Source organism: Primulina huaijiensis, chromosome 4 (assembly GCF_012295235.1).
Source record: "Primulina huaijiensis isolate GDHJ02 chromosome 4, ASM1229523v2, whole genome shotgun sequence".
NCBI classification, from domain to species: domain Eukaryota; kingdom Viridiplantae; phylum Streptophyta; class Magnoliopsida; order Lamiales; family Gesneriaceae; genus Primulina; species Primulina huaijiensis.
The window spans coordinates 26132940-26144688 of record NC_133309.1 but is presented as its reverse complement, the minus strand read 5'-3'; the positions used below and the strand labels follow the sequence as shown (position 1 = coordinate 26144688).

Here is an 11749-nt window from a genome sequence, read left to right as displayed (position 1 = left end):
TTTTTGTTTTTTTTGTTTTTTTTCCATCTATTAATCAATAAATTCTAAAATAAATTGAAGAAAAATGAAATTTAGCAACCATTTTTTGGAATGAAATTTAAATTTAGGCTTCATTTTTTTGAAATGAAATTTACACTCTATTTTTTAAATATATATATATTTAATGAAATTTAAAATAATAAAAATAAATACATGTTTTATTGTTTGTTTTTCTAAGCTATTAATGAATTCTAAAATAATTTGAAAAAATGAAACTTAACAACATTTTTTGAAATAGAATTTATACTCTATTTTTAAGAAAAACTATATATTTAATAGTATTTAAAATAAATAAAAGAATAATAAAATTTATGCTCCATTTTTTAAAAATAAATTATATCCTTATTTAAAAAATAATTCTTTTTATTTGATTTTTCTCCTTTTTTTGGTTTGATTTATGAACTCTATCTTAATTTTTTTTGATGTCATCTTTGTTTGATTTTTTATTAATTAATGAATTTAAAATAAATCAAATGAAAATGAAGTATACACTTTTGTTCAAAATTTTATAGTTCTCTCTCTAATTTTTGAGTAGGTATTCTGTGAGCTGGTATCATGGATATATATCTGAGATATGTTGACCCGGTCCGTTTTCGGAGTGAAAAACATTAACGATTCGAGTCGGATAGGAGACATGTTTCACAAAATTGACATGTGAGTGAAACAGCCTCAAATGAGTTTTTGTGCCAATTTTTATTTTTAACTTAAGTAAATTAACATCCATGAATAACGTAAATTATATGAATTTACATGTATGTCCTTATTTTTGTTAAATAGTATTAATAAATACACGTTTTTTTTGTTTTTCAGGAATTAATGAATTTTACAATAAATTAAAGAAAAACGAAATTTTATTTTGGAATAAAATTTACAGCCCATTTTTTAGAAAATATTATATCTTTAATGGAATTTAAAGTAAGTGACATGATGTCAGGAGTACGCACAAGAATTTCCTAAGAGTTCATCAATCTCAGTATTACTCTCACTCATACACGCTTAATCTAACAAAACTAAATGATAGTGAAAGATTAATCTTTTAATTCAAACATTTATTGATCTGCAGGTCAAATGTTATATTTGTTACACAAGACAAGACTTTTATTTTTTATAATTGTGATACATTGTGCAAAGCCATATACAAAGCTAATTATGAACATAATGAGAATTGCACTGGCGTGGGTGTCAATGGGCCAAACCGTAAAAACTTATGCATGTCAAACCCAAATAATTGTTTGGTGTCATGAGAGAACACTTCAAAAGAATGAAAATGAGTTTAAATTGGTTTTACGTGTAATAATTACTCTTAAATACATCAAAATGATAGAAAATGGGGAATAAGAATGAATTCGTAACTTTTGTATGTGAAACAATTTAGTCTTACATCTATAGTTACTTAAAATAATTTTATAAGATTTTAAAATTTTTCTTATGTTTTTTAAATATTTTTTTGGGTCGAAAAATAAAAATTTTTAAAAATATTACAATTATCTTCATGTTTTATGTCCCGTCAAATTCCTTTCGATGAATACTTGTAGAACTTGTTGTTACTTTTTCAATGATATGATTTATATAGTTACTTAAAATAATTTTATAAGATTTTAAAATTTTTCTTATGTTTTTTAAATATTTTTTTGGGTCGAAAAATAAAAATTTTTAAAAATATTACAATTATCTTCATGTTTTATGTCCCGTCAAATTTCTTTCGATGAATACTTGTAGAACTTGTTGCTACTTTTTCAATGATATGATTTATATAAAGAACTTTATAATTTTAAAATATATTATAAGAAATTCAGAAATTACGGTTGTTGCATGTTCCACACGTGCAACGCACGTATATGTCTTCTAGTATATATATATATATAAATTAACTATATTTCTTTTTCTAAAAAAGGTGCTTAATACGGTCAAACATTATGTTGACTCTTTTTCCAAGCTTTTACTCGAAGTTTTTCCTTCACTGTTAATCATGGTTAATCCTCGCTTTTTTCGTAATGTTTAGAACACTGATATTTAATGAAATAATATCATTTTGAATAGCAAATGAAAAGTTACCATAAAATGGATAAGTTTTACCAGTTCACTTCTTATACGCAATGAACAATTGAAAATCAGCCAAGCAGATAGATACCAAGCTCCATTCAGTCACAAACAAAATCCCAGTCCTTCCAAAACACCAAAAAAAAAAAAAAAAAAAAAAAAAAAAAACCATGGAAGAGCACCCCCCAGCCCAAAAAAAAAAAAAACCCACCACCATCCATCACAGATTATCAAGCTAAATTTATTTCTTAGTTATATCAATCAATCGTTTAACTAAATTTTCTAAATCCATGCTACAGACAACGTTGAATTCTGATAAAATAGAACACAAGCAAAATGATCCTCCATTCTGACTGATACTCCCAGGCTGCAGTGCCTGGGCGAGCATCCGCGATAATATTTGCATACGTCATGACATGGTACGGATGAAGCCTTGTAACTCAATCCATATCAAGAAAATCCATCCTTCGTTTCATCATCCCCTTAAGCTCTGAAGACTCCCTTTCTGCTTTCTTTGCCTGGCCCAACAGAGGAAAAGGACTCGAGCCATTAGAATAGCACCTCAGAAGTGCACAATTAAAGAGGAGAAAAGAAAAATGATAGGTCAGGTCAAAGCACAAATATTTCCCTTTGAAACCTTAATCTCCGTCTGAATACCACATCTTACCCCAACACCACCGGAGAGAGAAAAAAAAAAGGTGATATAAAAGAGAACCATTATTCTTATTAAAATCTACTTGAAGTTCCAACCTTTTCGAAACTAAAGTGACAAGAAAGTTGCAAGCTAAAAACTTATTCCATGTCTCACAAAACAACACAGTTGAACAAGGACAAGATAAACACCATGAGTGTATGCTTACCCTTCTTATTTCTGCAGGTGAAACACAAGTCATGTGTGAAGGAAGTTCCTCTTTGTCCAGGTCCTGACAAGTCATATCCCACCTTATGTCAGTGGGGAAAAAACAAAATGGTCTGAGAGTAAATTTCAGTATATCACATCACATACCAGCTCCCCAATTAACACAACATTTTCTCCACGAATCACATACAGACCTAATGGAATGTCACAATACAGATCGCCAACAATAACACGCTCACATGCACCTTCCAAAACCGCATTAGCTACATATACGATATTAAAATTAGTTAGAGATAAGATATTGGAGTATGATGGAAAACAAAAAAGTAAGAAGAATTCAAAATCAATACCAAATTGATCAAAGGAACGAAAAATCCCTAATAGTTTCCTCCCATCTCGAAGTAATACAAGAAGTTTCTCTGGAAAGAGGCAAGCATTTCAATTCAGGAGGTAAGAATCAGTTTGCAAGAGTGTTTAAACAGACCATATCCCATAATTAAGTAAAGAACTATAAACTGAATAGCTCTGAAACTGCTAAGTTTCAAGATTAATAAGCACAGCATCTCAATATATCCCATGAGGTTACTCGCTGGCCAGCAATTCAAATAATGTCTAAATTTAAAGAGTAAAAAAAATATCCAACCTCTATTGTAACAAGTACCTTTGAATTCTATGATGTCTAACAATGATTAAATTTTAATGCATAGTCTCATCATTTCCAACAAAATACATTATTTATATTCGGTAAGAATTGAGAACCCATTAGTATTTACGTAATTTTCATTTTTCCAACCACTAACTAGCTTAATTTCCTTTGGCATTCATCAAAGCAACAACCTATTCATTGTATCATAGAAAAATAGCAGCCCGGCACTAAAAGCTACAGAGACACAATTACATGTTGGCGCCCTCAATCTAGAAACTAAGATTCTCCAGAAAAGGTTGGAAGCCTCTAACTTTATTTCTCCATGAAAATTATGCTCATAGCAGATTACAACTATCGAAAACCAAAACACAAAGCAATACTAAAAAATTCAGGACAACAAATGCCAACAGTAGAACCATGCATAAAGTATATAGCTGGGAAAAAATGCAAGAATCAACAAAAAATTCAATAAAATAAAACGAAAAAAATCCAATTCTCAACCACAATTATATCTCAAATACCAATCAAGAACGCAACCTTATCAAACCAGGCAAAAACAAAACAAAAGTTCAATACATAACTCGAAAATAAAAAAACTACTACATGAACTCACGACACTAAAATCAAATAAGAATGCAAGAATCAAAGCCCATAACAAAAGGAAAAACAAAAAGGGAAAAAACCCAAAAGGCACATAATTACCACTTCCAATTCCTATCATAAACAATTAAAAAATACTCGGAGGAAAAGCTTACTGTCAAGATAGCTGGCAAGAGATGTGGAGAGGTAAATATCTTCCGGGCCTGCCCAAGACATCGATGTGGTTCAAAACAAGATTTCAAATTTTTCGGTATTCTCCAAAAATTAACCGAAAAATCGAACAAGTTCAATGAAACAAATTGCATTGGCAGCTCAGATTTGCCTTCTTTAATTGCCCTCCACCCCAGAAGAGGAAACAAAATACCGAAAAAGCGTCAACTTTGTAAACCTGCAACAACCCTACTACAAGAATATGAGGAAAACGGGAGAGGTTTGGTTGACTCTTGGTTGAAGAAATCAGATCTGAGAAACCCTCAACTCTATAAGAATATCTAACCGATTTTCATCGATTATAAAATTAATTCGGTCGGCTCGATTATGGCTAAATATTTCGATTCGGTTTGGTTATTACTAATTTGGTTCGGTCGGTAACCGAATTAACGGAATACTCACCCTTAGATAATGGAAATTTATGATTAAATGGTTGCTTATTCATACCTAACCCGTCTTTTATTGAGAATATATTTATTTTTTTTAAAATAATAATAATAATAACAAAGTTCTAAATAAAAAAAATAATAATAATAACAAGGTTCTAAATAATATAATACAAAAAATATTTTTATTGTTGGTGTAAATTAATAAAATTTGGGTAAATCAAAATTTTGTACACCGAAATCTTTTTAAGTATTTTATAAAAACAAAAATTGACCAGAAATTTTCACATCTCTGTTAAAACTTAGGATAATATTAAATTTCAAAATCAAGATAGAAATATTTTTATTTTTATATTTTACTTATATATCATTAAAAATTATGATTTTTTTTGAAAACATAGTACAAAAGTATTTATTTTTTTCTTTTAAATAAATCAAATTTTTTTAAGGAAAACAGTTGTATATCTCATAATATAAAGTATAATTTTGTTTGACGTACAAAATACAATACATGAAATTTTTATTTTTAATCATTTAGCATAAACGTTTTACTTCTCGGGGGAACTGAAAAAATTAATGGGAAGACATAAAAAAAAAAAAAAAAAAAAAACTCCAATTATTTCCAAGCACTCATTCGTAATTTACAAAATAAAACATTACAATCAATTTAGTATAGGCCAGTTTTGACCTGAATCCAAGAACAAAAATTAAAGGAAAGACGCATTAAATTTACTAAACGTTCATACTCCACTACTCACCCGTGCAGATATCAAAACAAACTTCAATGCATCCGCAGCATGCAAGAATGGTGCACAGCTGAGTGAGAGCGATGGCACACTGGTCGTAAAGTCGATTACACGATTGAATGAAACACATGCAGCAGCAGCAATGGAGCATCCGTCCGCAGCAATCTGAAGCTCCCTTAAATATCATTTCTCGAGTTTCGTATAACTTGGGTTCAGCACTTTCAAGAGGCAGGTTCTCAGCTGTGGCCTCCAGATCACCGAAGCCAATGCCAAGGCTTCGCAAAAGTGTAATCTTCTGCAAAGTCACAGTTTGAAGGATAATATGAACATTTTATCCCTTTCACTTCTTGTACTTCAAAGGAGTTGCTTTAGAACGAAATTAGCATTTACTGATATGAGGCAGACAAGTGCAGAGGAAACGAAGCTAGCTGATTGTACAGACAAATGTAATTGATAAAAATAAATATAAATACTAAAAAAGTGTATGAAGTGGTAGCGTAAATAGGTAGCGTGCTAGTTAGAAGAAAGGGTATAAATATACAGTGCTTTATTATCTATTATCGGTTCGAGGAATGTCTGGAGACCCAATCTCCAACTAGCATCAGCTTCTACATATATACCTTTTGTATTGTGTCTGACTTGGCAGATATCTTGTTACTGTAAGCCTCAATCAGAGTGATTCTCGTATACTCGGAAGGAACCCTGCTATGCAAGCTCAGTTTCGTAACCTACAAGTACAGTGTAATTCCAGTAAAAAAAATCATTTATTTGGGAGAGATCGAGTGTTAATCAAGATTTGCAGCCGACAATAACCACCATTTAAAGAGCTTTCAGCTAAGGGTTATTTTAAGCTCATGACTACAAATAAAATTAGAACTCGATTCAGATTAGTTATACATTTAGATATTATAATTTTAGATTGAGAACATGTGAGCAAACCTTTTCCTCTAGAGGTTTGCTTCCTGTAAACCACGCATGAGATGTAAGGGCGTCAATTTGTCTCCTCGCAAATGCCTGTTCGAAGTACATAGTCAAACGAAAATGGAATTAAAGTTCTATATATGCTATCAAAATATTTTCAATTTCATGAGTTTTACGAAGGTGACTTGTTGTCAATAAATTGAAAACATACGCTGTCAAGAGGTATATCTTTTGCCTGTTGAACTTTCGTTTGTATTACGAAACTGCTCGAATCGGCCAAGGTCCCGCCAACTTCGACAAAGTCAGGAAAGTTCCCACAATATCTTCCTGATACAAACAATGGACATCCAGATGACAGGTCTGGCAAATGAAATGGATGAAACTGCAATGAGAAAAGCAGTTAGATGCCAGGGTTTTGTAAAGTACGTTGGATAGACGTGCTATATAATCAAATTCTGATTAATCATCAAGTGCATAAAGAAATGATTCGAGATAATAAGATTAGAGTCCATAGTAAGTGTGGAAGCATTTTATATACTGAAAATAGGGACATGATAGTATGCAATTTTGTTCTCTGCGATTTCAATTATGATATTCCGGTTTAATGAAACAGGAACAAACAAATGTTTGTTTACTTCCGACGATCGTATGGTAACACTGTTATAATTAATCATACCTCAAGTGAATCGAGATCCTTCGAAGCATCAATGCTTATATCTGCAAGTATGACTTTTGACGCATTGCTTATTAGTCTTTCCAACAGCACGTTGACAGAATCTGGATAAAGTGAAATATCAGAATTTCCTTTAAAGAACTAGGATATGGTATGAAGAAACGAAGCTTGTACACAAGGCAATGGAATGGAACGTTGAAACCAACCTACATCAAAGGCAGCATCATAATAACCCCTTCCAATTTGTGCAAGCATTTGCAAGAAATAATGGTTGCAATATGAACCTGAATGCACAATGCAGACTCGATGTCAATAGTAATACAGTAAACAGTCAGAATAAGATCAAGTTCAAAGAAGACAAACAAAGGGATGACTAACAAGTCACCTATGCCAAATGTCCAAATTCGTGGACTTGTCAAGCCTCCCTCCAAAAGGTGAGATTTCATGGTTTCACAAATATCTTTTTCGTCTTCAACCGATCCATCAGTAATGAGGAAAATGATGGGAAGAACACCACTGGTTTTGGAGAACATATTGATTGCCTAACATGAGAAAAGATAACAGAAATTAGCAGAGGTAAAACATAATTCATCATCCGATTTGTGCATTCCGACATGATTTTGCTTTTAATTAAACTTAATACATTAACAGATATTACCCAAATTGGCTGGCATGCATAAGGTCAAGATATGGGCAAATCAAAAATAAAATCAGAACTTCATGGATCACTGAATTATGTAATTTATAAAAAAACCTGGTTCAGAGGAGTCGAGATGTTTGTGCTTCCCTCTGCAATAAAATTCACCCCAATCCACTCAGAAGCTTTTTCAATCATTTCCTTAGTTGCCGATTCCATGGATGTGGAAAATGATGAAGAATTTCCATTAAAAGCTACAATGTTGAAAGTATCTACAGGGTTAAGTTTTAATAGAGCAGCTAAGACTGCTGTTTTAACATTCTCGAGTGGACTTCCCCGCGTGCTAGCACTTATATCAACTACAAATACAAGTTCTTTTCTGAAAACCTGTAAAAGTTGGCAACTGATGAGATTAGGGAAACATGAAACTTTCCTATCTAATTCTGAAATAACCGAAGCAGAGCCGCAATATAGAAAATAAAAGGAAACATGACTAGAAATTTTTATAAAACTTATTTAACTTCCATTTCAGGATTGAACTTGACGATTAATAACTTCCGGTCTAAATTCTTTAATTCTAGCAAAATGCAACGGTAGAAGGTAATTTACCATTTTCGTTAGTTGAAAGATATTTGATTTACGCATACAAGGGGAAATTTTGCGCTAGTAATAAGAGAAAAAAATTTATCAGCCTAAGGGGACTCCTTACCAACCTTCATTTCCCCTGGGTATAGATAAAAGCAAAACATCTCTCTCTGATCATAATCATGAAGAGATGGAGACTGCAACAGTACACCAGATACTATATCACTTGAAGAAACCTGAAAAGTAGATGAAAATGCTAGAAAACAAAAGATAGTAAATCGGATGCTTGGCTAAGCTCTTACTTTAGACACGAAGAACCATCCGGGAAACGTTTTGTGTGCAAACATAACGAAACAGAGTATACAAGAAAAGTTCAAAGCCTGTGGCTCGTATCTTACATGGTATGAAAAACTGAAGTCATTCCTCGACCACGTTGAAACTTCCCGCTCACACGAAAATCCTATGTTCCTGGTTTCGTGTGTTATTCTCTGTGAGAGGTGAAGAAATTAGAATTTCGTCCCCGGAATATAAAGTGACCTGACTAATATGATGTACCTTCAGAGGATGTGTAGAACATTCACACGAGATTTCAGTTCCCAGGCCGGAATTTACATTCACTAAAATACTTTCCTTTGTAGGTAGTTTCTTCATCACAGGGACAACATAGGAAGGAAAAGTGAACGGCACAGTAAGGTTAAATTTCCCATCTTGATACAACAACTTCTGGGACCAACTGACTCTCACGGATAGCTCGGTTCCGCCCTCCACCTAGGAAGAAAAATTCAGTGACACGTGCAAAGTGGGAAAAATTATTCGAAATGTTTAGAGAAACTGACAATCACCTGGGGTATTTCCAGTGTGTATATCCGGCCTTTTATCAGGACTCCATCTTTATAGTCTGGTACCTTTTCTAACTCTATAGTACTAACCAATTCGGTACAGTATGACTTAAGAGGAGTTTCAACCTCTACACCTAGAACTGAACCCTGTTAGCCAATTAATGCTTAATAAAAAGTGAAGTTATGACAAAATTAGATCAAGTAGCTTCGTCTAAAGAAATCACTGGACTTCAATATCAATGGAAAGCCAACCGATAAAATTCAGCACTGATGATGAAAATCATGGTTCATATTCAATATGCCAACGAAAATGGAGCTGCGGAAACACACCACACACACGAAGTCAAGAAAATATGCGCACCAGTATTACCTGTTCACCCATCGGTACGGCAACGCGACAGTTACAGCTCGTACTCGCGTTGACACAATGCACGCGCCACGCGCCGCTAATTGTAACGAAGGCCATATCCAAGTGGCAATCAACCTTCATCGACATCCCATGCATGTGCAACGGAATCAAGGCCGGCGGCTCGCACCTGCCGTGAACGTAGGGTTGGTAGCTGGGAACATTCGGATTGTCAACAACAGAAGGGTCATAAATCTCGGCGTACATCATGACCGCCTTCGGGAGGTAAGTCTCCGGCTCCGCCATCATCGACAGCGTGCGTGGCGGCGCTGAAACGGTTGATACGTCGTTGCCGTAGTAGATTCTTTTGGACAGCTTGAGGCCGAGTTCGATCGCCCTGGAGAATTCGTCAGTCATTGTTTCGTTTGAGCAGATGAGGATGAAATGGGTTTCGCGAGTAGTGAAGCTAGGAATGAAAAGCTTTGGAAGACGAATGCAATGAATCAAGCAGAGTATCCTGTAGCTATATTAATATTAATTTTAGCCAAAAAAAAACAAAAACAAAAATAGCGTGAGATGATTTTACACACGAATAAAAATATCGTTTAAAAAAAATATGGTCTAACAAAAAATCTAAATAAATAAAAATAAAAACATCTAAAAGTTGTGGATATTAATTCTCTTACTTTGTCTATGGTATTTTTGACGTAACTGTCCGACTTCTGTTAATGCTAATTTGAAATTGAAAACCAATATCTTCACTTTCATAAAATTCTACTTATATTATTTAAAAGGGAATAATTGGCCTTAAGCAACTTTTTTTTTTAATGTCCTTAATTAATTGACCAATAAGGATGCAGGTGGGGGGTAACTTTCAAGTTGTAATAATATAATATAATAATAAAAAGGAACATGTGTGTTACTAAATTAGATTAAAAAGATNGTATATATATATATATATTGTGATTTTACATGTGAATTTTCATTTGTGATTTTATTAATTACTTGCTTTAAATGTGTTCACTTATTTTTTAATTTATGTTTTAAAAATGTGTGATTATTAGTATTTGGTCTTTTTTTTTATGTCTACCATCAATACAATATGTTACTTTTTATTTAATGATTTATAGTTTTTTTATTTACCTTTTCATTAATTAAATTAAAGTTTAGAAATAATTCATTGTTAAATTGTGAATTTTTTTTAGTGTATTAATAATTGTTTTTTTTTTCATGTCCTCCTTAATTAGTTTGTACATTTTTTATTTGGTTTTTCATCACACTCTATATTAATTTCTTTTGATTATTTTTAAATAAGGCTAGAATTTATGTATTTAAAAAAAAGTTATTTGCAACCAACATGTTTTTTAGTTTACATTTATAAATTACTTGAATAAAATATGAAAAAGACCATTGTTATATGCATTTTTTTAGTTTCCAATTTATTTATTTTTAATTCATTTTTTTGTGACGCTGGCTAGAACTTATGCATTTAAAAAAAAATATTTTTGCAACCAACATATTTACTCATATTTACAATAAAAAATAATATTTTTATGGGTGACTCAAATAATATATTTGTCTTATAAAATTGACATGTTAGAATTTCTCATATGAATTTTGGTGTTAAATTATATCTTTAACAATATAGCACGTAGTTTTGTTTCGATATTTAATTCATTTTTTTTTCTTTTTAAATTTTTATAGTTTATGTTTATAAATTCCTTTAATAAAATATGCTCAAAATAATTATTGCGATATACTTTTTTAAAAAAAGTTTCTTATTTTTAAATATCTTTATGTAACATCTACTAATTTAAAATGCTGATTTTTTTTTTCAAAAGCTCACATTTTCGAAATGAACATTTAAATATTTTTACATGCATACAACCCTACTGAACCATATGTTGTTCGAAAAATAATCGTAAATATTTGACAGTTAAAAAAAATATAGCAGTTTAAAATGATCAAACTCATCCAACAAAATATGCGTAAACATAAACAAGTAAAAATCCTAATAATCATCCGCGTATCAAAATCAGCGTATAAAAATGTTCATGTCCTCTCAAAACTCATAAAATCATAATGTGCGGAAGAAATGTGGTCCTCGGGTTGTGCGCGCACATCCAGTCTTGCATACTCAGAATTCGGCACCTCCAGTCCCCTCATCGACATGATCACATGTATCATTCACACCTAGTGAGTCTAAAGACGCAACACACCTG

At 32.1% G+C, this 11749-nt stretch overlaps 2 protein-coding genes across 3 annotated transcripts; both read right to left on the bottom strand.

The window, feature by feature from the left end:
• Positions 1 to 2090: 2090 nt before the first annotated feature.
• Positions 2091 to 4672, bottom strand: LOC140975831 (sm-like protein LSM1B). Of its 2 annotated transcripts, XM_073439762.1 has the most exons (5): positions 4340 to 4672; positions 3289 to 3357; positions 3086 to 3201; positions 2940 to 3002; positions 2091 to 2597 (listed from the first exon to the last, which is right to left on the bottom strand). In XM_073439762.1, the coding sequence occupies exons 1-5, from the start codon at positions 4398 to 4400 to the stop codon at positions 2520 to 2522; spliced, it is 387 nt and encodes a 128-aa protein (XP_073295863.1). In that variant the 5' UTR covers positions 4401 to 4672; the 3' UTR covers positions 2091 to 2519. The 2 variants fall into 2 exon arrangements, with proteins under 2 accessions (XP_073295863.1, XP_073295864.1); XM_073439763.1 differs by lacking the exon at positions 3289 to 3357.
• A 724-nt stretch (positions 4673 to 5396) lies between these two features.
• LOC140975830 (uncharacterized) lies at positions 5397 to 10073 on the bottom strand. The gene is made up of 13 exons (XM_073439761.1): positions 9552 to 10073; positions 9185 to 9328; positions 8898 to 9110; positions 8741 to 8830; positions 8471 to 8578; positions 7875 to 8144; positions 7506 to 7662; positions 7327 to 7404; positions 7124 to 7224; positions 6659 to 6829; positions 6466 to 6540; positions 6147 to 6254; positions 5397 to 5821 (listed from the first exon to the last, which is right to left on the bottom strand). Exons 1-13 carry the CDS (start codon positions 9942 to 9944, stop codon positions 5531 to 5533), a joined length of 2199 nt encoding a protein of 732 aa, XP_073295862.1. The 5' UTR covers positions 9945 to 10073; the 3' UTR covers positions 5397 to 5530.
• Between the last annotated feature and the right edge of the window lie 1676 nt (positions 10074 to 11749).

Bases quoted from the DNA above. Each gene is read 5' to 3' on its own strand.
- LOC140975831 (XM_073439762.1), bottom strand. From the start codon at position 4,400: ATGTCTTGGGCAGGCCCGGAAGATATTTACCTCTCCACATCTCTTGCC. The intron at 3,003-3,085 runs GTATGTGATGTG...ATGACTTGTCAG, and splicing joins TTGTGTTAATTGGGGAGCTG to GACCTGGACAAAGAGGAACT. The intron at 2,598-2,939 runs GTAAGCATACAC...CTGTTGGGCCAG, and splicing joins CACCTGCAGAAATAAGAAGG to GCAAAGAAAGCAGAAAGGGA.
- LOC140975830 (XM_073439761.1), bottom strand. From the start codon at position 9,944: ATGACTGACGAATTCTCCAGGGCGATCGAACTCGGCCTCAAGCTGTCC. The intron at 9,329-9,551 runs GTAATACTGGTG...ATTGGCTAACAG, and splicing joins CCGTACCGATGGGTGAACAG to GGTTCAGTTCTAGGTGTAGA. The intron at 6,830-7,123 runs GTATGATTAATT...TTCTCATTGCAG, and splicing joins AGGATCTCGATTCACTTGAG to TTTCATCCATTTCATTTGCC.